Source organism: Juglans regia, chromosome 9 (genome assembly GCF_001411555.2).
Source record: "Juglans regia cultivar Chandler chromosome 9, Walnut 2.0, whole genome shotgun sequence".
NCBI classification, from domain to species: domain Eukaryota; kingdom Viridiplantae; phylum Streptophyta; class Magnoliopsida; order Fagales; family Juglandaceae; genus Juglans; species Juglans regia.
In genome coordinates this window covers 1,844,238-1,871,831 of record NC_049909.1, presented here as the reverse complement: position 1 = coordinate 1,871,831, position 27,594 = coordinate 1,844,238, and the positions used below count along the sequence as shown (strand labels likewise).

At 35.1% G+C, this 27,594-nt stretch overlaps 1 protein-coding gene across 1 annotated transcript; it reads right to left on the bottom strand.

Moving 5' to 3' along the window:
• Window positions 1–24,297: 24,297 nt before the first annotated feature.
• Window positions 24,298–24,615, bottom strand: LOC109014120 (uncharacterized mitochondrial protein AtMg00820-like). Its single transcript, XM_035694140.1, has one exon. The coding sequence runs from the start codon at window positions 24,613–24,615 to the stop codon at window positions 24,298–24,300; it is 318 nt and encodes a 105-aa protein (XP_035550033.1).
• Window positions 24,616–27,594: the final 2,979 nt, after the last annotated feature.

Sequence of the window (27,594 nt, the reverse complement as noted above, 5' to 3'; positions counted from 1 at the left end):
TACAATGGCTATTAAGCTAACTAAAAGCTAGCTTTAATAAGCTTTACTATTCATTATTCTTACACACTACACATCACACTTTTTTTTTTTTATTCTTCTTAAACTAATTGAATTATTTTACTCATCATCCATAAATAACACATTTGGTAAGAGAAAAACATAAAAAATAAATAAATAAAGTGTTGTGTGTGAGGATAATGAATAGATTTTTTCAATCATTATACATATAGGCATAGCACTTACAATTGTAAAATGTATACAAATCTCCTTTCAACTAAAAATATATTAGTATCATTTTGAAACCAACCATCAATATGCATAGAAAGCTATTGAAGAGTGTATTTTTTTCATTCACGTGAGTGAAGTACCAATCAATCCATACATAGAATGTACCAAAACAACATAAATCAAGTGATTTCTTAGTGTTTTTCACTCAAGCATCATGGTTTGGACTAGGGGTGAAAAACCAACCTATCCGTTCGGGCTCAAAACCGAAACCGACCAATAGGGTCTATTTGGTGGGACAAATTGACCGAAACCGACCACGTAATGGGGGTAAAACCGGCCTGTTCACGATCGGTTTACCGATTTGGACAATTTTAAGACCGAATTCAACCTCTTTTTGAGTTCAATTTATTATTCAAGAATCTACATTTTGAACTTTTTTTTGTAGAATTTTTAAAATTAATTTTATATATTCAATTTATTTTTAATTTTAATGTCATGTATATACTATTTGTAACTAATAATTATTAATATATACTACTTATACTTTATAGTCTTATTATCTTATATACTAATTACTAGATAAATAAAAATAAATATAAAAACTCCACTAGATGTTTAATACACATTACAAACAAAATCAAATTGTCTTAAGCAAGTAAGTAACAAATAATAATTGTTATTGAATAAAATTTCACAAATCTTCATTCTTCAAGATTCCAAATATATTCTAAATGCAGTATTCGACTCTTCAATCATCAATAGTTGTGATGAACGATGCTTCTAATTATATAAAGAAAAACATCAAATAATCAATATTAATAAATTAGGATAATGAAAAAAATTAAATTAAATTATAAAAGTAAATGAATATTGAAATTGAATGAAAAAAACACATTATTAGATTCTACTACAAAGCTCTTAACATTATCCATGGAGTCTCGAATATCAATTGGTGTTGACGGATATTGTAACCAATTTTGAGTACAAATAAGTACCTCAACAGTTCTCGGAGCCAAGGAACTCCAGAAAAGGTCAAGTACATGACCTCCTATACTAAATGCTGACTTTGATGCAACTGTGGAAACAAACATGGCTAACACGTCTCGTGTAATCCTCGCAATTATAGGATAGTTAGGCACATTCACTTTCCACCAATGCAACAACTCAAAAGATTGGCTAAATGCCTCACAACCATCTGATAAATATCGGTCTATCTTTGTTTTGGTAGCTATAGATCCAGAGACAGTCGATGCTAGCAACCATTCATAAAAAAAAGTTGTGACTCATAATTGTCTTCAGCATCATTTGAAAGTATAGATGTCGGAGGGAGAACATGTTTTCTGCTACTCGAGGTAGAACCGAATGTAGCATTATACTTTGCATACATGTCTGATAATAAATGTCTCACCCTCGACGACAAATCTTCAGCCCAATTCTCATCATAAATTTTTTTCAGGTGGAAAGTAAGAAGTTCCAACTTACTACGTGGATCAAGGACAACTGCAATCAACAACAACAAATTCATTCTATCCAATGAACCCCAATACTTATCAAATTTCATTTTCATGCTTATGACCATGCTCATCAAACAAGTATTCTCACTCTCACTTAGCCTAACTAACTCTTTTTGGAACATACAAATCTCCAAAAAACTTGTGTTTGCCGTGACATGTATAAATCCAAAAAATCGACAAGTGGCACCATAAAATATCTTAAAAAATTTCACAAAAACTCACACTGACTCCCACTCATCATCTCTAGGAGGCCCAATGTTTCCATCCTTAAAGTTAGAGAGAAAATTGTAGTCCTTATTCTCTATCCGCCTAAAAGCCTTTTCAAATTTCTCAGCAGCCTCCAACATCATGTAAGTTAAATTCCATCGGATTTGCACATCAAGGTACAACATTTTTTTTAATCAATTTTCTCATTTTATGCACATCTCTTAAACTTGTCTAATCTTGCAGGGAACGAGTGCACATATCTAATTGTATTTCTAACCATTATAATGGCATCATCACACTCCTTAAGACCTCATTCGCGATAAAGTTCAGAATATAAGCACAATATCTCATGTGCATATACTTTCCTTCCAACATATTCTTCGTAAACAAATGCCTCAAAAAAGCAATTGCAGTATCATTTGAGCTAGCATTATCAACAGTAACAGTAAATATCTTATCAATGCCCCAATGAAGGAGGCACGATTCAACATATTTTTCAATAGTATTCCATTGATGATTAGGGATTAAACAAAAATTAATGATTTTCTTTTGCAATTTCCAATCACTATCAATGGAATGGGCAGTTAGGCACATATAATTAAGATTTTGTACCGATGTCCACGTATCGGTAGTTAATGAAATCCTCATTCCCCCATCTTTAAACAACTTTTTAAGTTTGACATTTTGAGATGCAAATAGTTTCATACAATCTCTTGCAATCGTCATTCGACATGTTACCTTAAATCTAGGTTCAAGTAACCAAACAATCTTCTTAAATCATTGCCCTTTAACAATTCTAAATGGTAATTCATTGAGGATTACCATCTCCGCAAGCGCTAACCTCACAGCTTCCTCACTATATTTATGGGTTACAAGATTTCTTAAAGAACTATCACTTTCTCCAAACCCCTCCGAGGATGCCTCACCTACCAATGTTGTTTGGTATTTATCCAAAGGCCCACGTTTATGACGATTTTTGGAACATGAAGCTAGATGGTTATTCATGGTTGAAGTTTCGTTCCTCTTCGAGTAGCAAGCGTATATCTTGCCACAATAATTACACTTGGTCTTAGGATCATCTACGGAACAACCCTCAACTTTTATAAATTGATCCCAAACAATTGACAGATCCTTCCCCTTCTGTTTCTTAGGAAGTGAACAATTACTACTATTAGGGGCACTTAAGGTCAGGAGTTTTGGTATTTGGGAGTTCGAATCAAGATCAATTGGACTTGATGAAGAATTCATCTAACATGTAAAACAAAGTAAAAATAAAAAAATTAACACAATTGTCAATTACACAGTAGATAGTTAGAATTATTTTAGATCACTCATAAACCTCACAAATTATTTTAAAAATCAAAATAAATTTATAACAAAACTGTCAATCAACCCAAGTTAATAATTTGAAATTTCTATTAATTAGATTTGTATCCCATTTGTTGAGTGACTGAGTCTTATAAATTAAAAACCTAATTGTACAAATTATCAAAATTAGAAAACCCGTGACTGAGTCTTATGAACATTTATCAAATTTAAATAAAAACCTAATTGTACAAAATCACTCGTGCAAATTCTCACCAACATGGTGTTCGATGTTCATCACCGATTCACCATCCCAAACAAGAAAACCTTATCCCTAACCCTAGCCCCAAATACCACAACAAGACAACCACTTATTAAAAAATAAATTTCAACAAAATTAGACTCATCAGTTGACAGTCATAACTAAAATTAAAACAAAATCTCAAAATCATACCTAAAAGAACGTGGAGGCTTGGAGTGGTGGAGGCTGCACTGCTGCCGTTGGAGAGCTGTGGAAGGCTGAAGCTGGTGAGCTAAGAGGCTGGACGGCGTGGACGTTAGACGGCTAGAGTGTTTGTGAAATGTGAAGTAGTGTTGAGAGTAAGGGCTCAAATGAGAAGAGAATAAGAGGGAGGGGAAATGAAAATAAGCCCTAGTAGAAACGGGGTTGTGCCAAACGATGACGTTCCCTTTATTTGTTTTCTAAACTAAAGAAGTAGAACGACGCCGTTTCACTTATTTAAGTGAAACGGCGTCGTTTAATAATGGTATATATATATATATATATATATATAAAAGGTTGTTGACGTCGACCGGTTGATTGGTTTTTGGTTAGGTCAAACCGGGATCAAACCAGCCGACGCATGTTTTGTTAATTTACCATCGACGGCAGACCAGTTCCCTGCGAGTTTCGGCCGGTTGTGAGCTCCAATGGCCAGTCTCAGTCGGTCCTAATCAGTTGGCCGATTTTTTGTACATCCCTAGTTTGGACATATGGACATACAATAGAAGGAAAACATTAATATGTCCTATGTACACTATATATGTGGTAGACAACATTTGAGTCATTTCTATAATTAAAGCATGGTGAGAATTTTCCCCAGAACCTTGGATCCCATTTCTTTAGCAATCACCCATTAGCTTGCTTATGATTTTGATACATTTTTCTGCATTCATTCACTCTTACAATTAAATAAATCGAATAATATTAAATGGGAATGTAAGACCAATAATTCAAGATGAAAAAAATTGTTTAACTAATATCCTATATACAACAGCAGCAGAATCACCTCATCAGATTGTTAAATAAACTACCAATGACTCATTTAGCGACAAGTATATGTTAAAACAAACAAAATATCTTGTTAACACATGTAATGGACAGAGTTATACACCTAAAAATATACAACTCTATTGGACATGCATAATAAGTGAAGTTTAAATTACTACACAAATCACGATATATTAAAATTTGTTAGATATGAAATTATCAAACCTAAAGCACTGCTCATCATATGTCTAAGTTGGTTGCCCAACTTTGTGATTGATGGAAATCAATTTCATTCGTCATTTTTTACCCTTTCATTCTACTAATTGTATACGAGAAATATACTACATTCATTACTAATTCCTCTAAGTTCGTTGCAAGCAACGGGAAACACATAAGTTATTTGGCGAAAAAGACCAATTTGGAGAATGTTGTCTCGTTTTTAACAAGTTGTAGTCAATACCAAATGGATATGTGAACTCAGAGTGTGACAAACTCAGAGTTTACCAGGCATACAAGCATATTTGGAAATATTTGATCAGAATAGTGAGAATTTGTTTTGGATTAGGTTTTGGGAAAAGAGAGAAAAACTTGAATAAAAACCTTTTTTTAAATGAGCACTAAATTGGAGTTTGTGAAAGTGGATAGATAAAGTTAAAAAGCTCCTTGAATATAATGTTTTAATATTATTTTTGTATTAAAATTTATAAAAATTATATTGATTTTTATATTTGAGTAGTGATTAGATAAAAAGTTTAAATTTTGAAATAGATTTTTTTGATTTGTTTGAGTGATGTTTGGGAATGAAATTACAAGAAATTTTACAAATTTTAAAAAGTTTTGTGATTTGCTAACTATACCCTAAAGTACTGACTGAATTGTCATGCCACTACTAGCAGACAATCGCGACCCTGGGACAATTTCATTTCGGCTTTTCCTCTTCCAACACATGAAATTTAGACCGTATAAAATTGAAGTATCTAGGTACCATCTTGACCAATTGGAAAGAAGATCGGTGACATCTCTTCCTTATATGACCATACTCTATTGTCTTAAGCAACGAGTTAGCTAAGAAACGAATCTAGGACATAAATTTGCCAGAACTTAAATTCTTATTCAAATATTTCATACATAAAAGAATTAATTGTTTGTACTAAGAAGTAAAATTCCATGTGTGTATACTATCACTACAATATAAATGAGTTTTTGGGATAAAAGTATTTTTTTAAAAATGTCAATTTTGTTCTAAAAAACTTTTTACGATGAAACAATTTCATTCTAAAGTCATCCAAAATAGCTTGTGTTGACAAAACATATGAAGACTATTTATTATATGTCACTTGTGAACCTATCATCTAATGCCACATCATAGGATGATGAGAGGATGATGAGAAATGAGATGATGAATAGATTTTTTTCAAAAAATATTATTTGAATAGATACATGTTTTTGTCACTTAATATCATTTATACGAATAGACTTCCTCTTCGAATGCAAATTATATGTTTGAACAAGCTCATTATTAATTTTTGTACAAAAAACTTTGATTTGAATTGTTTAGTGTTCAAACATAATATTGTTCATTCGAATGGTATTTCTATATCTTTCAAATGAAAAATTAACGTTCAAATGCACGTAATAGTATTGTGTGTAAACATATTTATTGTTTGTTCAAGCGAGTAACTCGTTGTTACTTTCATTTGAATGATGGTCTTTCGATTCGAATCTTTTTATGGTAAAGACATTCAAATATTTATTCTTGCATTGATTGAAGCTGTGTCATTGTGTTCGAGCGTTCTATCTGCCATTTGAATGTGAGGACTGCACCAAATTAAGGGAAGAGATCCTCTCCTGAAGATAAGGGATGGTGAAGAAGAGTTAACTGAGTAGGCAACGTGCGGCCAAATCGAGAGTAAGACGAGTAGGACATTGTAGAAAGCTTGACTAATACGGTCTAGTTGTAATACCTTGAAAGAAATTGAATGGAAGGAATTTATTTGGACTCTAGGTATTCCATGAAAACCTAGAAGAATTTCATGGATCGAACAATTAGTTAGATTTTGGTTCGTTAGCATAGTTGAATTATAATCCGTTAAGGGAACAAATTATTTTTTTAATTTTTTTAGGCACTTAGAATCATAATTTGACTAAACAGATTGCACTATTAGATCCGTATGAATTTTTAAGATTTATAGTACAATAAAAAAGTTTCGAGATTTTTGGGTGCCAAATAGGCCAATCGGAGTGTCACGTGCCACCTAGTGTGTCATGTCACCAACCAACTATTGTATCACTATGTAGGATGTCCAAATCAGTCTAGAATCATTAGAAAATATAATTGGACACGTGACACCATGACCACCCTTCATTTGGAACTCACTTTACACATGTGATGTGAAGTTGTAAGGAGGTTGAGTGAGAATCAAACAAGCTACATTCTCTCTTACAAGACCATACCTCTCTTACACCCACCACACTTTTGCAACCACCCATTTACTCTCTTGTTCAGCTCTCAAAAGAGGGTTTGAGACCCAAACCCCATGAGAAAACTGAAATTTCAAATGCCAAAACTAGGCCACTCGATTTTGACCCTTTTGTTGCCTCTTGACTTGAGCTAGTCCTACAAGCAACCATCACACTCCAATTACTTCTCTTACACCCTCATCGATTCTCTTACATCATGGTACTTTCCATTGACCCAACTCTAGTTGGAGTTTGAAAATTAAACCCCAACTAAACCCCAAATGGGTGTAATCAGGTGTTAGAGTTTTTGCCTCAACTGAATGGCCCCTATCACTTGGCTGCTCCTAGGAGTGACAATATGTGACACGATCTATGAATCCAACATGAACACGAAATGAAATTAGCTGGTTTGGATTTGACGTTAACGGATTTGGATCAAAACGGGTTGACTCGTTAAGACAAGATTGATAAATGGGTCAACCTACTTAACACGAAATTAACCTATTTTGACTCGTTTAGAATTTATTTCAAAATTAAAATTTATTATTAAGTTGTAATATAGGTATTTCTTAGTATGTTTATGTTTTTATTATTTTTATTATTGAGATTGTAATTTTAGACCTGTGCTCATATTTGTTATTGTATAGTTTGTAATATTAGTTTTATGATACGTTTAGCTTAACGGATTGGGCTCGAGTTGACCTATATAGTCGAATGTTCATAACTTGACATGACACAAACACAATCCGAAAACACGATTTTTCACGCTTAGCTCCTCCCACAAGCAAGAGACCATTGATTGACCACTCCCATGACCAAATTTTTACCCTCATGTTGGCCCAAATAGTGTACTTAAGCTCCAACTACATCACTCATTTCCACCACCACACACAATTAGCTAACACTTATCCCAATCCGACCAAGGTTTTATCCAAGCTTGCAAGCAAGCTCTCCCATCAAGCATGACCTGTCATAACCACCTCACGTCAGCCTTTTCTCTTCTCTAATAGTCTCTCATGCTTCTCTTTTCTTACACACAAGGCTTTCATACTTTAGCATTTTAGAGAGCAACCTGAGTGAGAAAATTGAGGGAAAAGGTACTAGGTTTCTCTTGAATACTCAAAGCTTGTAAGCATAATTTCTAACTTAATCTATTTTATTTTATGATACCTCAAGTATTTATCTTTTTAGCTGTGTGTTAGTTTATTTTTTCTCAAAGTTTTGATGGTTGAAAATTGATGGCATGGAAGTGATGTGCTCGGTTAGCATGTCTTGTATGCCTTGGGAGTTTTATATTGAGTAGTTGTTGATCTTAGGTATTTCGATTCTTTAATGTTGGTATTTTGTTGGAAATGAAAATCTTTTGGTTGACTAATAGCACAAGAGGGTTTCTTAGAAAATTTTGCATGCTCTATTAGGGTGATGAAAACTGAAATCTTTAAGCCTGAAATCCTTTATTTAAATTTATTCTTTGAACTCCAAAATCTTGGATCAATGATTGGATCTTATGAAATCTTGCTAATGAAAATTGAATCTATGATTTGAGTGGAATTTTGGGCCTTGTAATTAGGATTTTAGGTTGAGTTTTGATGAACATGCAATGATATATGGTTTGATGCAAGTTTTGAGAATCTTGGCATGTTGCTTGCTTTAATGTTGAAATATGTTATGATATGTTGTAAAATGGTACTAAGACCTAACTAGGACATGCATATGAAGTGTGCAAATGATTTAGTTTATGAAACTTGCATGCTACCTAAGGACATAGTCAATATGGCCTGAAACAAAGCATTAAACAATTGGTTCAGGCTATATGGCACAAAAACCGATCTCTACCTTATGTTATCTTGAATTTTTATTGCTTAATGTTATATATCATCAACTAGGAATGAGTGCTTGACATGATAGAAGAAAGGCTTAGTGATCTATTAAGGTTCTTGAGGTCATTTGCAAGAAAAATACTAGAGAAGCCATACTACGATTTCGGGTTGCATAATTTGTGGTGCTTTAAGTTGTTTGCTCCCTGTGACAATTATATGACTTTGATGATTGTTGAATGGTTTCTTAATGTGTTACTAAACTAGGATTTTAATGTTGGTTATATGTCAAATGGATCATAGCATAAATAGTATGCAATGTGGGCCGAAAACCAAATCAAGTGAAAAATTAGGGTTAGAAGTTTCGGCCATGGTAGGGTTATCATATTCGATGTGTGTTTTTTTCAATTAAAGTTCATAGATGGACTTAGAATGGAAAATGCTTAAAGTATGTAAAATTTGGCGAAGTTTGGAGCACATTTGTAAATTTTGAAAGTTTAGAGAATTATTTGCAAATTTCCAAGAGTTAAGGGGGACCATGTTTTATCTAAATTCTTGTTATATTTGCAATAATTATGTCATGCACCCATGATATCTTTTGTCATACGAATGAATATCTGCCACATAGTATGAACATATGTCATGAAGTATCATGAAGTCATTTGTCATACGCATGAATATCTATCACGTAGCACGAACACATGTCATGAAGTATCATGAAGTTATTTGTCATGCGCATGAATATCTGTCACGTAGCACGAACATATGTCATGAAACAACACGAAGTCATTTGTTATACGCATGAATATCTGTCACATAGCACGAACATATGTCATGAAGCATCATGAAGACATCTGTCATAAGCATGAATATCTATTACATAGTTCGAGCATATATCATGAAGTATGCAAGTCTGTCACATTTTTGTAGTCAAGCATAAAATGTTAAGTCTTATCACAAATCCAAATGCATTGATAGGGCTTATTCTAGTGGAACTTCTTTGTTCACTCTGGAGTGAATAAAATGGAGTGAGATCCTCTAGGTTGACAAAAAATGGGATCAAAAGGTTTTCGGAGCATTGTTGAATGCACCTAACATTGGTGGGTGAGAAATAAAATGCTATGGTGAAGGCATTACGATCTACCATAATCTAAAGCGTACTCATGGTGAAGGCATTACGAGTTACTTGAGTACTCATTCCCTCTAACGTCATACATATAGTTGGTATACGAACCTATAATGTGATGCGGTACTAGTAGGAGCACATAGTTGATGGGGAACCATGGAGTGTCTATTTTCTATAAATGCAAGATTAAAGGCTCATTTGGATGTTGAGATGAGATTAAAGATTTAGATGTTGAGATGAGATGATAAATCTCAACATCCAAATATTACTTAAACACAAATACTTTTTAATTTCAAGTCTTTAACTTTGTTATCTAATCATTACAACTTTTTCAAATTTTCAAACAAAACACAAAAAAAATAATTTAACTTTTTCAAATCCTAAAATAAAAATTATATTAGAAAATTACATTTTAACTATATAATATTTTTATTCAACTTTTTCTCTCTCATTTCTCAAAAGCCCATAAAACATATTAACTCAAACCATTTCATTATTATTCACAAATTTTTCGTCTCGTCTAATCTCATATCAATATCCAAATGAGATCTAAGAATGAATAAAATTTGTTAATGAAGGCAAGCATGTCATGAAGCATGAATAACTCTGTAAGATATGGATAAGAATAAATGAGTATATTCATAAAAGCAAGCATGTTATGATGTATGAAAACTCTGATGTCGATAAAAGTTATGTTTTCCAAAAACAAGTTCATGTTTGTCATGCATACATGACATGTTTATTATTATGCATGCTTGGTATACAATTGGTAGTTTAGATGTATAACTTGCTGAGATTTGTAAAAATCTCACAGTGGTAGCCCCCAACTACCATTCCCACTCATAATGATAAAAGTTGTATTAAGATTTGATGGAGCACAAAACTCCAAACTGGACGAGGTTGAATTTCATGACGGGCAACTGGCCTGAGATGAGTGAAAACAATTTCACAGTGCAAGCCTAATTTAAGTTAATCAATTTTTATATGGGCATTATCATGATTTTTTTAAAAGACATTCAGGAGATTTTGGAGGGGAGAGTGAGCCTCAATGGATGTTGGTAGTTGAAGAAATTCTCAAATTCTTTTGTTTTGATCGACCTTTCAATGGCAATTATTTTAGAATTAACAGTTGATATCCAAGAAGTCTTGGGGGGCATAAGATAAGGTTTATGATCATGTAACCTAAAGCAAAGTGCTTCTCTTTTTAGAATTTAAAGGGACAATGTTTTGGGACTCTACTTTTGATATAAGAATGGTTTAACTTGATATTGTGGATGAGTGATGATTTTCGTTTAAGTATGAAAGAAATGAAAAGTTGTTTTGGGATATCGTTATTTTGGTACAATATATGCTAATTAAAAAAAAAGAAGTATCCGCTGTGTTTATTGCATATTGTTAGAAGTATGCTAGGTGCATTGCATCATATACGTCATGAACGTGGTATGTATTATTGTGTTGCATGTCTCAATGCTTCAACCTCCGTCAAATTTCAAGCAAAGTTTGGGGGCGTCACACTAGTATCGGGTGATAAATGACTTTTCACCCTGTACAGACATATAAATATTGTGCTAACTATACAAAGACGAGAACGATGAGCTAAAGAGATTGGTAGTTTTGAAAAAGTATGGCTCTCATGACAAGGGTGAGCAACGACCAAGCACAAGACTAATTCAAACATGAGAGCTCTAAGAGACAACATAGGGTCTCAACGACGGCAGATGTCGTATACAAAGGCCCACTAGAGTGAGCCTACGAAACAGTGTGTGTCGTACTACATAAGAGATGTCACATAAGCAATGAGCCTACGAAAAAAAGATTACTAACCTACAGTCCATATCGTCTGATCTGAGAGGTGTGGTCTAGTGCCACATAGGATATCCTTATTAGAGGATGGATTGTGGGATTTGACCGAAGGCAAACTGTTGAGGACATGCATGCCTTGTTCCCGCTCGTCTCTACAAGGCTAGAGGGAAAATGGATGGACAAAGTCAAAACTCTCCTATTCAAGCATGTCTAAAGTCAGACAGACGTCAAATATACGATTGACAGTCCCACAGTTGGAAAGACATTGAATAAAAGTCAAAATCTTACTTTTATGATTGTTAAATGTTTACTCCTATATTCGGTCTAAGTCTTCAAGAAAGCAAGTGACTTCAAATGGTGCGACGGAAGGAGAAGTGTCAGCATTACCATAATAATATAAGTATTGCTCAGATAGGTTAGCTCCTACAACGATATTGGAAATGCGGGGTAATTGTTTGAAGTATGTTGTAAGATTAGGCTTTGCATATTTCTCTAACTCACTTCTTTCTACATGAAAATAAAATATCTTCTTTATTATGTTTAATGTTTATCTTTACGCTATAAATTTAAGATAATGAGTTTGAACAATGCAACTATCGATGTTATGGTTTTTGAGTGTTTAGTCTTACTGTGTATTGATCATCATGGATGGGTGAAGGAGTCCCTATGCCATTCCTAGATACATTGCCATGAGTTTCATTTTATAGAGTGATTTTCCATGATGATCGTGGTGGAATGTCTTCGTATTGGCCTCACTTGATAAGACAGATAAAGAGATTCTCTGGGTTGATCATGCGTGGTGTCTTCGACTTAGTTGACTGGATAGAGAGATTTTCCTGATTGATTATGTGTGTTGTTTTTGAGTTTGTAGACTGGGTTGAGCGATTCTCCAACTCGGTTGGTTTGGATTTTGTGAATGAGCTCATGCATTGGCCAGATAGAGTGAGTCTTAGAGTCGAACAATGGAGCAACTTCCCATAGGGATTTATATAATAAGTTATTATGGAATTCATGAGATTTTATAAGAGGGTGATTCCTCAACTTGGTAATGAAATGCATATATATACGCTTTGCTAAGAGGGTGATTCATCACCATGCTTATGTACATAAGATTTGCTCAAAGGGTGATTCCTCACCATGACCTACAAATACATGTGTTTCTGCCCGGATGGTGATTCCTTGCCTTACATAAATATATGTGGATGCTATTTATTTACATGAATATTCATCGTCATTTTCTCTTATTAATAGTATTGTGATGAGTTTTAACCTTCTAGGATTTCTTAGAAGTCTTGTTGTTGTGGTCCCACCTACTATTTTGTTTATTGGAGCCATTGATCTTGATACAGATGTAGTCTAGGCTGAGTTTCCTAAGGAAGAGGGACTGACCCTGCCTAAGTTGTAGATACGGAGGCATATCTTCGATAATAGTATTTGTATGGTTAAGATGTATTTTTTTGGTTAGGCGACGAATTGTGTTCGGTTTGTTGTATTTTAATACAAGTTATGAACTTCTGACAGTATATAATATTATTTGGGAAGAAGTGATCATGACATATGAATATTATTATTAATGGATGAATTTTCTTATTGTTTAAGCCTTTGGTACAACTAGTATTATTCTCTTACAAATCCCTTATTCCATTATAATATATTTAACTTACTGCATACTCAAGCCATAAGTATGCGTCTAGACCCAACAAAACATCGAGGGTGTTGCTAACCGGCGGGCATCCCTACCACCACGGATCCTCATCATGCTCTTTACCGAAAAACAGGGTGCTAGAGCTTGATATCATATAATTTTATGGGTCTGAGTAAATATAAAATGTCATGTTGGAATAGTACCATAGAAGTAGGATTGAAGTTGTAGCAAGATAGCCTTGAATTGTAGTACAATAGGTTTGAATTGTTGTAAATAGATGACTGAAAAACTAGAAATTAATAGACTTGGGTTGTTTGGGAGGGTTTAACTATGATACAAGCAAGAGTGTACGCCCTAATGCCAGTGGAAGTCTTTGAGAGCGCCCCATAGACTCAAGAGGCAAGGCATCATCATAGGTATGGAGCTGCCGACCTTAGTTAGCTAGATGGTAATATTAGGAACATAGATGTAAGGGTCCAATTTGTTCGATCGTTTCAGAGCGAGTTAGGATGTTCGAGTACAACGCAAGTACTTTATTAAATTCAAATGCATCCCAGTCATCTGTATCTACTAAGTTTGCTAGGATAAATGGTCTTTCAATAGAGCTAATGAAACAAAAAGTCTTTGTAGCACTACCAATTGGAGAAGTAGTGTCCTATATCAAGATAGTAGCAAGTTGCCCACTAGAAATATGTGGAGTCGTCGTGAAGGAGGATTTGATAGTGTTCAACTTGTTGGATTTAATATTATCCTAGGAATAAATTGGTTATTTAGGCATTATGCGAGTATCAATTGCCTAAATAGCCATTTTCAGCTAGAGTGAAGAGGGTACCAAGGACTTTGAGTTTCAAGAAGGATCTAATGATGGAAGAAGAAGAATAGATGAAATCCGGCCAATGAGTAGGAGACCCCACATGTCTTTCATACAAAAAAGTTTAAGGCTTCTAAAAAGATCTCATGATGCAAGAAGACCATTAGAGTTTTGGTTTTTGGAGGGCACACGCCACCCACATTGCCATTTGGGAGCCACGCACCTCACCTTCTCTAGGTTCATTATATCTGGACCATAAATGGATGAAGGGAAGCTTAGAGTTCGTCCACCTCAAGGGAGGTGCCACTTGTCCTCCATGTAGATAAGTCCCTTAAGTTCTCAAGAAAAACAAATGATGAAAGGGAAGATGAAGAGGATTTCGGCTAGGGCATGAAGGGAGAATGGAGGGGCTTTGACACATGGCACCCATGCAAGGATGTTTCTTACATTTGCAAGGAAGTAATGATGAGGGCGTAAGAGACAAGTTTCAGCAATGGTAGAGCATGCCACTTGGTGCCACATTCATGTGAAACTCTTAGGTCTCCCAATAGGATAATTATGAATAAGGCATTAGGGGATTTCTGCTAGTGCCACTTGGCACACATGCAAAGTGTTCTTAGGTTTTCTAGGAGAGCAATTATGAAGAAGACTTCGGATTTCCTAGGATCAACGCCACTTGTCAAAGGGATTCTTTTCAAGAACACTTTTAGATTTTGTTCCCCACATCCTAGTCTAGTGTGCCACCCATATCACCAATAATATTAGGGGCTTTTGGTTAGTATAATTATTAAGGTCAGATCTCACTTATTCTCACAAGAAAGTTAGACAAGATTTGATATATGGAAGGCAAGATGGGAAAAATCCACCCTTTATGGTTCCATCTATTGCTGCCCACCATCACCCAATAGTACTCAAGCATTTAAAGCTTAGTGGTGGTTGATAGAGCATTTATAAAAGGGTCATTAATGGAGCTCGTGGGAAATTGATTTTTTTATACTAAAATCATCCCATACTCTCTTTCTTCTTTGCTTTAGCTTTATTGCTAAGTGGATGACCTTAGATTTTGGCTATTGCATGTTGGACAAGTGACACCTAGCTGCTGCATGTGTGACAAGTGGTACATGGCAGAACTTAGCTGATGCATGTTGGACAAGTGGCGCCTAGCTGTAGTTTTTCATGACTCTTCATAAATGTTATGCAATTTCCCACGAACTCTATTAATGACTCTCCATAAATGCTATGCAATTTCCCGCGAGCTTCATTAATGACTCTCCATAAATTGTGCAATTTCCTATGAGCTCTATTAATGCATCTTCATAAATGCTATGCAATTTCCCACAAGCTCCATTAAGCTTGACAAAAGTTAGATTTTTATAACTTCAATGGTGTATTCAGATCCTTGTATAAGCTTGGAACAAAGTTGTTGTTTGGATGAAAGGTTCTTACATGAGATTCAAGGTACTAGGGTTTATAATGACATCTAGAGTCAATGCATGTCATGGTTAGTTTCTTAGTAATTCAATATTGTTGATTTGAGCTTGATTTCCTAAATGTTGGGTTTCTATGGATAGTATGATGCTTAAGGACTCAGATTAGGCTTGTGAACAATTTGCTTGGTTCAGATATATGAGGAAATCAAGGTGTAGAAATGTCATATGTTCAAAAGTATCAAAGTGCATGTCTCGGGTTAGCCAGAATATATTTTTTTTGTCTAAAAGTAATTTGGTTTATTTGTACCTAATATCCTAGAAGTGATCTTGATCATGACTATGTTTTGAAAAGTTAGTTACTTTGATGTATTCTAAGGTACCTTAGATCAAGTACCAATTTCGAGATTTGAGGTTCAATCATGTGTTGGAGGATGATTTCTCTTAAATTTTGTCATAGGCTACATGAATCAAGAGGATGAACATATTTTTGGAGTTTTGTTCTAGAGGTAAATCAAGTACTTAATTTCGAGTAAGTTGATTTCAAGTGTGAAATTAGGTCAATATGAATTTAGTGGATGATTAGAATCAAAGGTTTTTGATTTAGTACTTTCTTTGATTTAATGGATGGGAAATCACATCTTAAGGTTGGAAATGGGTCTATCATTGATACTGTATGAAGTTTGTTAAGCTTGGAGAAATTTCAGGTTAGACGACAATATTGAAGGTTTAGAACATAATGTGCAATCTTCAAGAGTTGAGAGGTTAAAGTGAAACTCTCGTTAGGTTTTATAAGTTTAGAGTTTTGTAATCCTTTATGTTTCAGTTGAGGATCTCTCTAACGTTAGTACGTTTTTATTTTTATTTCAGCCCATGAAGATTTTACTTTGTAAAAAAGGAAAAGTTTGTAAGTTAGTATCTAACTTACTCTTGGATAATATATTTATATTTACCTATAAAATCCGCATTTTGATCGTTCAAATTGAATTATAGAACTATTACTTGTCACATGCTACGATTTAAATCTTATATGTGCATGCAATGCTCAAATGTTGCTTGTTAAATAATTGGTTCAAATGACATGTTTGGAGTTTTGAGAATTGGTATATGCTTGTTGAGCTTTCATATGTTATATACAAGTATATGTTTTGGCATGTTCTAATTCTTTCAAGCTATACACGTGATGTACTCTTGTATATGGCATAAATACATGGCATTGTTGCATGAAAGTTACATGGTCACATGTTTTCAGGTTATGCATTAAAAGAACAATAATTTTTATCATGATCCCAAATGCAAGGATGGAGGAATATCCTAATAGAACTCATTTGTCCACTCTGGAGTATCTAAAGTGGAGTGGTAACCCCTGCGTTGACGAAATACAATCAACAGATTTCGAATGAGTCATTTTTAAAGGATTCCAGAACGAAGTAGCACCTAACGCTAGTGAATGTAAAACATTGCAAATAAGGTGAAGGCGAATTGTGAATTGCCGTTTCATATTGTAAAAGCGGTGAAGGCGAATTGCGAATAGCCATGTCATATGGACTTACGAATTCACACCCGATCAAGAGGGCCAGTAATGTGATACGGTAAGTAGCAAGGAGCCTACGATACTTAGGGGAGCCATGAGGTATCCACCCATATTGTTATATTGAAAAGATTAAAAAAGATTAATAAGAAATGGTACTTTGTTATATGGTTACATTGTTATTTTAATACATAGTTAAAAGATCAGTGTTTTCGAGAAGAAAGAATATAGTTTGGACAAAAAGTGTGTTTTCGGTCAAAGTATATGTTCATGCATTCATACTCATGGTTTACCTTATGTCAACAATAATTAGTCAGTGTGATATACAGGCCCAAAGCCCATTATGCACAGGCCTAATACAGGGACGGAGCCACATACACTTTTGGGGCTTCAAAATGTTCAAAAACTATGAAAGATTAATCTATTTTTATAACGTAACTATATATAAAAAGAAAATAAATAGCTCACCCCTCACAATGTGATTTAGAAAATAAATAAATAAAAAATATGAGAAATTATTTAAAAAAAAATAAAAAAGTTAAGAAAAAAGGACAATGATAGATGAAAAATTTTATTCATCATCCCTACACACCACATACACCACTTTTTTTTTTAATTTTTTTTTTTACTAAATGTGTGATATATGGATGATAAGTAGAAAAATCTAATTAGTTTAAAACCAAAAATAAATAAATAAATAAATAAAATGTGGTGTGTGATATGTGGGATGATGAGTAGCAAAACTCATAATAGATTAACAACTATTTTACAATTCAACTACAACTTCACATTAAAATATTAATCTTTTTCACTTTAATTCAAAATTACCATAAAATCACATGAAAATTACTCTTAGTTGTAATTAAATTGTAGTATAGTTGCTTAGTAAAAAAATAAATTGTAGTATAGTTGTCATTTTATCCTTTTCCTTTCGTATTTGCTTTTTAAATTATCTTTTTCTTATTTTATTTTTTAATTTTACTATTTTTTTATGAAGTGGCACTTAGTAATTTGTGTCAACGTGGCATTTTAACTGACTAATTAAAAAAAAAAAAACCTAAACAAAATGACTAATTTGATCAAAGTTGAATTCATAGAGTAAAAAATTCAAAATTAAAATATAAGGAGTAATCTGTCCAAAAGGTAAACCTATTGATTTTATTTTATTTTTAAATATGACCGGAGTTTGACCTTATAATTTAACTAGATTATATTTTTCATGTCAGTTTATTTATTTTTTGACGAGTTTAAGTTTATTATTTTCATATAATAAAATAATTGGTTAATTATTGTTTTCATATAAAATAAATTCATTATTAAAATCTTAGAATTTTCCTAAATCTGTTTCTACGGTATATTTTGTATCTTAAAACAGATTATGGATTACTTCTTAAAGATCAGCGTTTCCATAACGCTAAACGTGATTTTACCCAACGCACTTATAATGACTCATAAGATCACATCCTTGAATACATCAGCGTAAGCTACATGTAAAACTTGAGTTCACGATTCTATCGGGATTAAGAACAAAATGCTATTAGTAATGGTAAATTAATTATTCAAAATTAATTATTCAATTACAGCGTTTTCTAAAATCATAAATCACTTTAGTCCAGTTTATTATAGTTCAAGTATATCAACATAAATAATTTTATTTGAATGTTTTTACACCACATATTATCCGTGATATAATTTGATGTGAAAGATAAATTTTAAAATTTAAATCTTACAAATCAAATTAGGAGTGAGCACCAACTTAGTCGTAGTCAGATTCCCCTAAATCCAAATCCGATTTCGACTCTGACTTGTGTAAGCTCCGATCTGACTTTGACTCCGACTTGTTGAACGAACTCGGATTTGAGCTTTCAACTTTGGGTTTTTTTTAGCTTCATATTTGGTCAATTTTAAAAAATCTTTTTTGTGGACTTTCAAATTTCAATTTTTTTCAAAAAATAAAAAGCTAAAATTGAATCATTCATTACTAATTTACTTCTACACTAATATCTAACTTATTTTTACGAGAAGAGTTACAAGCCGGTTGGATGCTTATCTCATTTTTAAACCTATCAAATGATGAGTTGCCACCTAGGAGGTGTAGGAAACTCCATTATACACCTGCATGATAAAAAAAATTTCACATCTTCCCCTCTTTCTCAACCTCCCTCCCCCCACACCCTGTCGTATGCTCTTTCCCCCCACCCCAGTCGCGTGCTTTCTCTCTCTTTCTAAAATACACACTCTCTCTCTCTCTCAAGCCGACGTTGCTGCTGCAGCTGCTATTGTTGTACTTGGGTTGACTGGCTGGGGGCTTCAATATTGGAAGCCATGAAAGAAGCCTTTTAAAACTTGGTTTTTTTTTTTTATCTTCTCTTACTTCAAGAGTTCCTTATCAAAATCTTGTAAAGGTTAAACCGTCACCTACTTTTTCCTCTCGATACCAGACTTCCTCTCCTATAGCATCTAGAAAGAGTAGTTTTGAAAAGAGCAAATAAATTGAGAGAAAGGAGGAGAGAGTACTCAGAGTAGTCGGTATTGGTTAGTGGAGAGAGCTTGGTAAGAAGATGCAAGAAGAGACAAAGAGGGAGAAAATAAACAAGAAAGAGAAGAAAATAAGAAAATAAATTGAACGTAAATAAACAAAAAATGAAAGCTTTTTAATTTCAGCTCTCTCTTCTCTCTCTTCTACATCTCTCATAAGAAGCAGACAATTTTCTAAAAGCCATAAATATAAACCATTCAACTCTCTTATATTTGTCTCTCTAGTTTTTTATTGCAATTCTACAAGCAATATTTTGCTAATTGCTTCTGGTTTGAATTTTTCTCATGGTTTTATGCTAACAAGAAGCATCAGAACAATTCCTATCAAAATGTTTCACATCTTATTGCAGGGGCATTGGGGAGGGAAAGGAATGGAGAATGGGAGAGGAAATGGCTTCTAGGGAGAAAGGAGAGGAAATGGCTACTAGGGAGAGGAAATCGGTACCGGAAGAGTAGAAAGGAGAGGGGATACTGCGCGAGGGAGGGGAGAGAAATGATTTTTTTATTTTTGTCATGCATGCGGTGTAGAATCGAGTTTCCTACACCTCCTATGTGGCAGCGTATCATTGGCTGGTGTAAAAAATTGAGAAGCCCGTCCGGCCTTAAGCTTTTTCCTATTTTTATACTTGACTTATATTATAGTATCTAGTTACATGTTATTATACGTTAGTATTACATGTTATTATAATTTAGTAAATTAATGTGTTATTAACTTATTATACTAATCTTATTTAAATACTAGTGTTTAATTTATTTATATACTTGATTATATATGTTAATAATACTGTGATATTTACATATACTAAACTATTATTAGTCTATTTATATTATAATATAAATATGTTATTTTATAATAATCAGCTTATACTAATATATTATTGAATTTAACTATATAAGTTCTAGTTATATAACTATATAATTATACTTGTATATATGATAAATAATAGATAAATATATATTTTTATAACACTAGGTCAGAGCAACGTGCAAAGCACATTTGCCTAGTTAGGTGAGACAAGGTTTTTAATAAAAAAAAATTCATTTTTTACAAAAGCAATCCATTTATGCCAACATAAGCAAGAAAAATATCAATCCATCTAAAAAGCCATTTCGGACTATTATATCAAGTTCAAAGCATAACACATATTTTTGAGTTGAAGTAGGGTCAAAGCATAACACATGAAAACATGTGGTGCCATGCGACAAATGATTTTCAATATCAACACTCTAGAATATTTATTTTCTAGGTCTTGAATAGATAGTTTCTATTTTCTTCATTAAGAATTTACAAAATTATGCTTTTATGCGCTTTAACATCACTCAAAAGTGCGTTTTAAGCAAATATTTGTAAATTTGCTTTGCTTTGTCCTTGGGATTTTGCGCTTTTACCAACACTGTACAACCCAACACCATCGAGGCAAACAATCTTTTATACTTTAATTAAATTTCAGCAGTCACATACATAGTTGAAAACAATCCATGAACCCAAAACCCAATCTATCATTACAATCTTTGACCTAGTTTTTGCTAAAAAAAAAAAAAACTATGGTACAAGATATTATATTGCAAATAATTAAGAAATCCTACCAATAGCACATTTCCCAATTAACAATATGGCACAAAACTTAACGGCTTATGCATGCAACTTATATATAGGGCGGGATATAGTGGTTCCGCAATTCAAGTCTATAAGATGTATGACTTGATCAATCAATTTGTGCTTACAAAGTTCATCCAGCAACTTAGAAGACTGACTTACTTGCTCCACTATTTTAATCAAGCAAATAGCAACATATTCAACAAGCTGCAGATTTGAAATTAAAAATTAATAATAAGTTGGAAGATCAACAAAAGATTTTAAATAATAACCAACAACAAAATCATTTAAAAGAAAAAAGAAAGACAACAAAAAATCTCTACACAATACATGTCTGTCAATCTTCATTCTGAAGAAGACAGCACAATATGAGAATAGCTTTCATGAAATATGAAAGGGCATTTAGAGGGAAGTTTCTTACAGACGTTCACCATAGTGGAAAGAGCAACTCTCCGAGGCAAGTTAAATAAAAATTAAATACCATATTGAAAACCCTCACACCACCAATTTAAAGACCATAATATATACTACTAACTTTAGATGAAATGCAAACAACACAAAATCCGAAATCCCACAGAATTATTTAATTGCAATAACAGTTCAGTTCAAGATGAATGAGTAAGCCAAATAAAAATGAAAACTAGTATAAGAAACCAAAAACGATGTAACCTCGACCTTCATACACCCAAGACATAAATCTTCTGGGCCACTTTTCTAAAATATAAATATATACATAAGTATGGATATATATAACAACTAACTGACCTCTAGTTTCTAGCATACAATGACTAAAATCGCCAACTCTAAAACAAAAATTTAAAACAAGTGGTACAGTTCCTTCATCCAACATTGCTGATATATATTTCACATAAAAACGACACTCCATGAGGGAAAACTTCAGTGTTCATTCCTGATTCTCCAAACCTAGAGTAAGCTCCACTTCCACGCCTTCAACCTTACCCAAGAGCAGCACCCATCAAAATCCATTTTCGAATGTAGACATGAGAAATGAGCAAACAAACACACAAGAGAAACCATACACAATTTAACATACACATAAAGCCTATGCATTTTTAATTATAATTCTTAATTTTACAAAGGAAATGTTAATAGAGGAGGAGGATTATTTTAAACGTCAATTTCAAAATAATTAGCACCATACAAACCTGAACCCAGAGATTGATCCCCTAAGATGACTGAATTAAGTAAGAATAGAGATAGACTCTCTTCGATAATTTGATCCAGACAAAAAAGAAATAAAATTTAGTATAATGCCCATATCTTTCAATCTCAAAGGCAAGTCTTACAATCCAAGCTTACAGCCCAAACTCATCTATATGCTTATATTGTTAAAGATACCATGACTTGAAGTGTCTTTTATTCACTGTTCTTAACCAATATTTTGATATTAGACATGCTTTTGACTCTGGGAAATAATTTTTAATGCTACTTGAGAACTCATAAATTATCTGCACATATAAAGAGATATAATAGTGGGTAGTGGAATCATTGTTGATTGATTTTAAGCATAAAACCTACAAAACAATGAATTGGCTGCTGTATTATGAAACAAAACATAAGGACAACACCTACATACAACTTTGAGATTTGCTACAAGTAGCTTAAATTAGCAGAGTATATGAACTCTGACCTATTAAGTATATTAATTTCCTAATCAAGCTTTCAACAAACTTTCCATAAGAAAGCAAATCATTCAAATTGTGACTCTTAATCTTACAAAGGGAAAGCAATCAAAGCAACCAGTGCAATACACACAATATTCAACCAACAGCCAGCACAAATATATTACGGATGAAAAACTGATAGGTCCCAACACAGATAATATATTTGGTAATATAAATTGTTCTCTTCGGGTGAGAATGTACCACAATTAGAATGCAAATAATTTGTTAAGAAAGAGAAGGAGACGTGTTTGAGTTATATTTGCTCATGTGAAGAAGTGTGAACTACTTTGAGGAGACCGGATCGAATTTTATCACGAGTGATGTGGCAATCGATCTCAATGTGTTTAATACGTTCGTGGAACACTGGATTGTGGGCAATGTGAAGAGCTGATTGATTGTCACAGTAGAGGTTGAATGGCTCGGGATGAGGGATGCTGAGATCAGTGAGAAGTTGCTTTAGCCAGGTGAGCTCACAGGTGGTGACAGCCATGGCGCGGTATTCAGCTTCAGCGGAAGAACGAGCAACGGTAGTCTGTTTTTTTGTACGCCACGAGATCGGACTGGTACCGAGCTGGATGAAGTAACCTATGGTGGAACGACGTGTGGTAGGACAGCTGGCCCAATCAGAATCAGTATAAGCTGTGACTTGTGTGGTGCTGGAGGAAGAGAAAAAAATGCCTTGGCCAGGATTCCCTTTGAGATAACGAAGAACACGCGTAGCCGCAGTCATATGAGGAACACGAGGGGCATGCATGAACTGACTGAGAATGTTGACGGCATAAACAATGTCAGGTCGAGTGATGGTCAAGTAAATGAGATGACCAACCAGACGACGATAAATGCTAGGATCAGGAAGAAGAGAGCCATCTTCAGTGGAAAGCTTCAAATGTTGTTCCATTGGGAAAGAGGCAGTTCGGGCACCAAGTTGACCACTATCAGAAAGTATATCAAGAGTGTATTTTCGCTGATTCAAAAAAATACCTGCAGAAGAACGTGCAACTTCTAGGCCAAGAAAGAACTTGAGAGTGCCAAGATCCTTGGTTTTGAAGTGAGTGGAGAGGAGGTTCTTGAAAAAATCAATTTGGGAAAGAGCATTGCCAGCAATTAAGATGTCATCGACATACACAAGAACAATAGTGATACTGGTGTGGGTGACAAGGGTGAATAATGAGTGATCGGCCTGAGATTGACGAAAACCTGCATCAAGAAGCACAGTGGTTAGTTTGAAAAACCAGTTGCGGGAGGCTTGTTTGAGACCATATAAGGACTTTCTGAGTCGACAAACACGGGTCTCCCCCTGAGTGCAAAAACCAGGTGGTGGGTTCATGTAGACTTATTCATCAAGATCACCGTGCAAAAAGGCATTGTTGACGTCGAGTTGATGAATGATCCAATTTTTTGTAGCAGCGATTGCCAATAAGCAGCGGACGGTGGTCATTTTGGCAACCGGAGCAAAAGTCTCATGATAGTCAAGACCTTCAACTTGAGTGTAGCCCTTGGCAACCAGTCGGGCTTTATACCTTTCAATGGATCCATCGGCTTTGAGTTTGGTTTTGAAAACCCATTTACATCCAATGGGTTTCTTACCAGGTGGAAGATGCTCAAGAGTCCAAGTGGAGTTATCTTGTAGTGCCTGTAGTTCAGCGGACATCGCCTCGCGACAATGAGGATGGCAAATAGCATCAGAGTAACATGAGGGTTCAATACAAGAGGTAAGAGCATTTAAATAAATAATATGGGAGGGAGAAAAACGGGAATATGAAAGAAAGGCAGATAAGGGATGAGTAGTACCTGAAGCCGTGGAAGCAGATGAAGATGCCGTGGGCTTTGTATGTAAGGTGGGACATATGTAGTCATTGAGATAGGTGGGCCGTGTAGTGTGGCGGCGAGGACGAGATACAGGTGAAGGAGGGGGTGGAGATTGAGGAGGATTAATAGGTGTTTGGGAAGTAGGGAGAATGAGTTCAGGGACGGGAAGAGGAATGATGGGAGATGGGAAAGGAGAAAAGGAGATGTCTGGAATATCTTGAAAAGGAAATTGTTGTTCATGGAAGGTGACGCCACGAGAATAGAAAATAGACTGAGTATCAAGATTGTATAGTTTGTATGCTTTGTGGGTGCTGGGGTAGCCGAGAAAGACACATTTAGTAGCACGAGGAGAGAATTTATCACGGTGAGCACGAAGAGTTTGTGCATAACAAAGACATCCAAACACACGAAGGTGGTCGTAGTTGGGTGTTTTGTTGAAGAGAACTTCAAAGGGAGATTTATTTTGGAGAGTGCGACTAGGAGTGCGATTAATGAGATATGCAGCAGTGAGAACACAATCACCCCAAAAAGGAAGGGGTAAGTGTGCTTGAAAACGGAGACTGCGGGCAACATTAAGAAGGTGCCGGTGTTTACGCTCCGCAACACCATTTTGTTGAGGAGTTTCAACACAGGTACGTTCATGAATAATGCCATGATCACGAAGATATGATTGAAATTGATGAGAAAGAAATTCTTGACCATTATCGGTTCTAATAATTTTAACGGTGGTGTTAAATTGATTTTTGACAAGGGAGAAAAAATGCGTTAAATGAGTGTAAGCTTCGGATTTAAAACGCATTAAATATAGCCAAGTTGTGCGAGAAAAATCATCAACAATTGTAAGAAAATAATGGGCTCCACATAAGGAAGAAGTATGATATCCACCCCAAATATCACAAAAAATCCGATTAAAAATAGAAACGCTTTTAGTAGCAAAATTTGGAAAGGGTAATCTTGTGTGCTTTGAACAAGCACAAACATCACAATCAGAGAGAATACAAGAGGAATCTAAAACATTAGAGATAGTAAAACTAGAGGGATGACCTAGACGTTGATGCCATAGAGTCTTATTAGCAGTGGATTGAGTAGCAAAAACCATAGGGGGTTCAGGACGGTACACATAAAGCCCATTGCATAATTCACCCGCTCCAATCAGCTTCATCGACTGTAGGTCCTGAAATAAGCATTTATTAGAACAGAATGTAATAATGCAAGAATTTTGAAGGGCAATTTGGGGAACAGATAATAAATTGAAGGTTAAAAGGGGACAAAATAAACTTGAGTTAAAGTGAGGGATGGAGAAAGGATACAAGTGCCGAGACCTTTGGCTGGGATATCCTGACCCGTGGGAAGCCGAATGGAATGGGGAGTGGCTAAGGGATGGAGATCGGTGAAAGCTTCCTTGTGGTGGCAGATATGGTGGCTGGCGCCACTATCTACCACCCAATGGAGGCGCCGATTGAAGGGAAAAAAAGGTTGAGGGGAAGAAATGTTACCAATGAAGTTCATCGTGGAGGACGCGAGTGGAGACGGGGATGGCACGAGTAAGTCGAGGAGCTTCTGGTATAACTCCGGTGACAAACCAGGTACCGGACTCGAGGTCGATGAAGCAACGGCAAGTTGGTTGATGCTTGATGGAGGCTGACCGAGAACAGAGGGCTGGGTCTTGGATCTCGGGTTACGACCAGGAGGATAACCCACTAGGGTCCAACATCGGTCTCGGGTATGTCCTTCTTTGCCACAGGGCGTGCACTTGAAAGGGGTTTTTGGGAGCCCACTAGCTCGGACTGCCATGGCCATGGTGTCCGATGAAGGGGGCCGAATGTTGAGCAGCCTTTGTTGCTCTTCCTGAAATAAAATGGAGAATACTTTGCTGATGGGTGGGAGGGGATCCATGGCTAAGATTTGAGTGCGGAGGGACGCGGAAGAATCATTGAGACCGAGGAGGAACTGGAACACCCGTTCATCTTCGGCTTGCTATTGGAAGGCTTGAAGGTTAGTGCTCTGTTGGAGATGACTAAGTTCATCCCAGATTTGTTTGATTTGGTTGTAGTAATCATGGACTGAATTGGTTGTTTGGTTGAGGGAAGAAAGGGCCCGTTTGAGTTGATAAATTCGGGCATTATTTCCATGACAAAAATGGGATGAAAGATCAACCCAAACATCACGTGGGTCGGTATGGTATTCAAGAGAATTGGCAAGAGAGGGATTGATAGAATTAAGAATCCAGGTAAGGACCATGTCCTTTGTTTGGTTCCATTGAGTGTATTCGGGTGTGTTAGGGGCAAGGGGTTTGAGAGTGCCATCGACAAAGCTAAGCTTGTTTTTGGCATTGAGAGCTCGTGTCATGGCTTTTTGCCATTTGGGGTAGTTGTCGCCGGTTAGAAGGCCATTGACAAGGGTTAAGCTTGGGGAATCTGAGGGGTGAAGAAGGTAAGGGGAAGCGAGGGTTGGGTTGGAGGATTCAATCATGACTTTGCAAGACCTCAACCTAGCCTGATACCATGTTAAGAAAGAGAAGGAGACGTGTTTGAATAACTCAACGATAATATTCTGTATTGTGCTTTGTACAAATTATATAGATGTACAATGAAACTAAGTAAGGAAATTTACAAATAAGGAAAACATTATTATGTAATGTATGCCTAGAAATGAGTAATCCCTAATTTGGTGTAATCCCTGATTTGGTGCAAGATATGATTCTGTCAATATAATTTCTTGCCTTTCATTGATAATTTGGGCTACTTAAATAAGTAAGCCACTTACAAGAAATCCGGACTTGAGGGGAAACTGGTAGCTAATTACTTGAAACCCGACTTGC

Excerpts from the sequence above, each read along its gene's own strand:
- LOC109014120 (XM_035694140.1), bottom strand. The coding sequence starts at position 24,615 with ATGTCCGCTGAACTACAGGCACTACAAGATAACTCCACTTGGACTCTT.